The 4,068-nt window shown below is 39.4% G+C and overlaps 1 protein-coding gene across 1 annotated transcript; it reads right to left on the reverse strand.

The window, feature by feature from the left end:
- Positions 1-495: 495 nt before the first annotated feature.
- LOC109133866 (uncharacterized mitochondrial protein AtMg00810-like) lies at positions 496-1,500 on the reverse strand. Its single transcript, XM_019247751.1, has 3 exons — positions 1,489-1,500; positions 1,039-1,401; positions 496-627 (listed from the first exon to the last, which is right to left on the reverse strand). The coding sequence occupies exons 1-3, from the start codon at positions 1,498-1,500 to the stop codon at positions 496-498; spliced, it is 507 nt and encodes a 168-aa protein (XP_019103296.1).
- Positions 1,501-4,068: the final 2,568 nt, after the last annotated feature.

Genomic DNA, 4,068 nt, shown 5'->3' on the forward strand with positions numbered 1-4,068 from the left:
ACAGACAACAACAATTTAAATATTGGTGTGGTCCATTATTTAATTATTTATCAATAAATGGCCTCTAAAAGTTTTAAAGAAGACAATCAGTTTACTGTTGGCCCCATGTTCTCATTAAATATCCATGTGTCACTAAGTAATTCATCTTAACCAAATGGTCAAAATTGGACAAAATTTTTAATGTTTACGTTTTATTGTACTAAAGTTGATTCCAATTTTATTTCGAATTACCCAACAAGTTCACTAGAAATTTGCCTCCATATCTTTCGTAGACAATTTAAAATTATGGTATTCCATTCAACCACTTTAAAAGTCAATATATTAATTGAAAGTATAGTACACTTATATTTTACTACTACGTATAACTACATAATTATATACATTGATTTTTTGACAAGTTTTTCAAATGTCTTTTTACCCTTATGCAACATAATAGTTCTAAAGATAAACTCATATTAATAATATTAATTATGTTCTACATGTAGGAATACTCCCTTAGTGAAGACCGATGGGGAAGATATCGACAAACTGAGAAGAAGAAGGTACATGAAGAACACGAATATGACCAAGAGCCACCTTCTCTAGTACAAAGTGGATGTCCATCTCCACATGCTTAGTGCGTTGATGCTGCATGGGATTATGAGACATGTAAACAATATTAATATTATCACAATACACCACTACACGTTTTAATGGACAATGAAGCTCAAGTAACGGATTACGAACTGATGCCGTCTCAACAACAACAACATTCGTCATACCCCTATACTAGGCATCTATACTAAACTGGGACAAAGTAGCTTGCCGTTTCGAAGACCAGTATAAGATTATTACCAAGAAACACACAATAACTAAAGGTAGAGCGGCGAGTATTAGGGCACCCGCTCCAGTCAGCATCAGTGTAAGATACAAGGCCCGTAGCAAGAGATAGCGGAGGACAATTGTATGCTAGTAGTCAAGAGTTCCCTTGAGATAGCGAAGGATATGCTTAAGAGCATGAAAATGAAGATCGCACGGTGCATGCATAAATAAACAGACCTGCTGAACGACATAAGAAATATCCGGGCGAGTGAAGGTAAAATGATAAAGAGTATGATCAGCAAGGGGTTTCCCAGTAGAAGCATTGAGCTTAGACTTAGTATCAACTGGAGTAGCAGCAGACTTAAAAGAAGATATTTCGGCATGAGCAAGAATCTCCATAGCATATATGCGCTGACATAGAAACATGCTATCCTTGGTACGAAAGACAAAAATACCAAGGAAATAGGATAGTGGACTAAGATCCTTCATCACAAACTCATAACTAAGAAGAATAATGACACATGTCTTGAGATCATCAGATGAGCAAGTGAGGATAATATCATCAACACAGAGAAGGAGATAAGCAGTAGCGGAGCTCGTCTGAAAATATAAAGAGATGGATCACACTTGATGTTGTGAAAGCCCAAAGAGAGATCATAAGTGGCAAACCATCTCTAGGGTCAGTACCCAAAAACTCATAATTTGAAGGTGTTGGCATATATTGAGACGAGTTAGGAAAAGTAAACTCGTCAAAAATTACGTGATGGGAAATGATGACTTTGTTTGTCTCAAGATTAAGACACCCAGAGGGGTAGATGAGGGTGTGCAACGAGCCCAATAGCACAGGGCCCCCAAAATTATAAGTGCCCCAAAATATATTATTTTGAAAATTTTACTTCATATTTGAAGAAATAACCTTTGTTTCCCATTCTTAATAAATTTGTCAATGATCTATTTTTAGATTTTCAACTTTCCATCTTTGCGACCACCACTGCTCACCACATTGCTCCACCACATTGCCCCACCACTTTGTGCGACCACCACATTGCACCACCACTGCTGCCCACGCCACTGCTGCCCACTTTGCGCGACCTAACTCGACTGCTCCACCACTACTGCCCACGCCACTGCTGCCCACTTTGCGCGACCTAACTCGACTGCTCCACCACCTTGCGCACCAATAGTGTCCGCCACCACCTTGCGCGCCACCCGCCACGTGCAACCGCGACCTCCACCATCACCACTACTCTTCTCTTCTCTTCTCTTCTCTTCTCCACCATTTGAGTGGTTAATTAGGTATGAATTAATCTTGTTTTTAAGTTACTTTTATTTTTCTTAATTGAATTAAATGATTAATGTGCAATGTGGGTTTTGTCAATTGTAGGAAGAAGAGGCTAGGGAAGTTTTCTCTTCATTGCTCGTCGTTGGTGTTAAGAGGTAACTAGTTTAACATGTAGACAAAGTTGATAATTTATTGATGTATATATGTATTTTTTATAATGTATATATATTTGTTGATATGAGATTGTATGTAAGCGCAATGTGATTTAGCTATGTATGAAATCTACAAGTTGTTTGAATCATCATCATATGCCTAGATACCCGTTCAAGACTTACTCATTAGGAGTATGTCTTGAATAGTCCCCGGTTTGGGACTGTTCTTGGACGTTTGATCTCACTTAGGTGGTGAATGTGTGACTTCTTTTGAATTCTGAGGAAATTCTTGGCTTATCATTTCTCTATTGTTCTCTGGGTACATATGTAGATAAGTAATTATCTACATTGTGTACTTGGAGAATTGTAGGGAAATGTTGCCGGATTTTCCTTAGAATTGAAAAGTTGGCATATATTCACTAGTGAGATTAGACGTCCAAGGATGGGTTAGGTTGGAGTGATAAGGACCTTCGACTGCATGCATACAATTGAACATGTCACTATCTTAGCTTGCTGTATACGTGTGTGATTTGAATATGTGAGTGTATGTACTTTAATAATGATTGATGCATTATAATGAATGTGTGTTTAATTATTAGAGGTGGTCTTCTTGAATGAGATGGATCGTACTTGGATGTATGGTAGTCGTGAATCGATTGAGTTTGTGAATGGGGTCTCGGAATTTTGTACAAGTGCATTAGAATATCAAACATCCTCTGGAGCAGTCGACTTTTATTGTCCTTGTTTGGATTGTAGAAATGTGAGCAAGGTTAGTAGTATACATGTGGTTAGGGAGCATGTCTTTCGCCGTGGGTTTAGGCCTCAATACCACGTATGGGTTTGGCATGGTGAGCAGAGGGGAGGTATATAGGAAGCTCTGGAGTAAAGAATGATGTATGTGAAGAAAAAAAGAAGGATGATGATGAGTTAGGGGATGAGAATTTGGATGATGAATTTGGAGATGATGATAGGGATCGGGTAGACGAGATGATACACGAGGTTGAAGATGAGTCGTGTAGACGACCTCGTATTTTTGAGTCTATGTCTCAGGCTGCTGAAAAGCCGTTGTATCCAGGTTGTACAAAGTACACCAAACTTTCCGCGTGGTAACACTGTTCAACATTAAGTGAACGCTGGTTGGACGGACTCTAGTTTCACATCGTTGTTGGAAGTTTTAGCTGAGATGCTCCCTGATGGAAATGAACTGCCAAAGTCGTACTATTATGCAAAGAAGCTGATGTGTCCTTTCGGTTTAGAGTACAAGCGGATACATGCTTGTCCTAACGATTGTGTGCTTTATTGTAATGAGTATGAGCATTTACATGAGTGTCCACGTTGTGGATTGTCGAGGTACAAGCGTGAAGGAGCTAGAGGTAGTGAAGGACCACCAGCTAAGGTGTTGTGGTATCTACCCATAATACCTAGATTTAAGCGCATGTTCTTAATTAAATGAGATGCGAAGAATTTGAGGTGGCATGCAGATCGTAGGAAGAAAGACGGTCTGCTCAAGCATTCGGCTGATTCGCCTAAGTGGAAAACTATCAACAGGGTGCATAGGTCATTTGGAAATGAGGATAGGAATCTGAGGCTTGGATTATGTACGCGTACGGATGGCATGAATCCTTTTGGCAATCTCAGCTAGCAGCATAGTACATGGCCAGTAGTTTTAGTGGTTTACAACTTGCCCCCTTGGTTGTGCATGAAACGCAAGTACATGATGCTGTCGCTTCTTATATCGGGGCCCAAACAACCTGGAAATGACATAGATGTATATCTTCGGCCGCTTGTTGAAGATTTATAAAAGATGTGGAACGAAGGAGTGTTAGCATTTGA

The sequence above is a fragment of the Beta vulgaris genome, chromosome 8, assembly GCF_026745355.1.
Source record: "Beta vulgaris subsp. vulgaris cultivar EL10 chromosome 8, EL10.2, whole genome shotgun sequence".
In the NCBI taxonomy this organism is placed as follows: Eukaryota; Viridiplantae; Streptophyta; class Magnoliopsida; order Caryophyllales; family Amaranthaceae; genus Beta; species Beta vulgaris.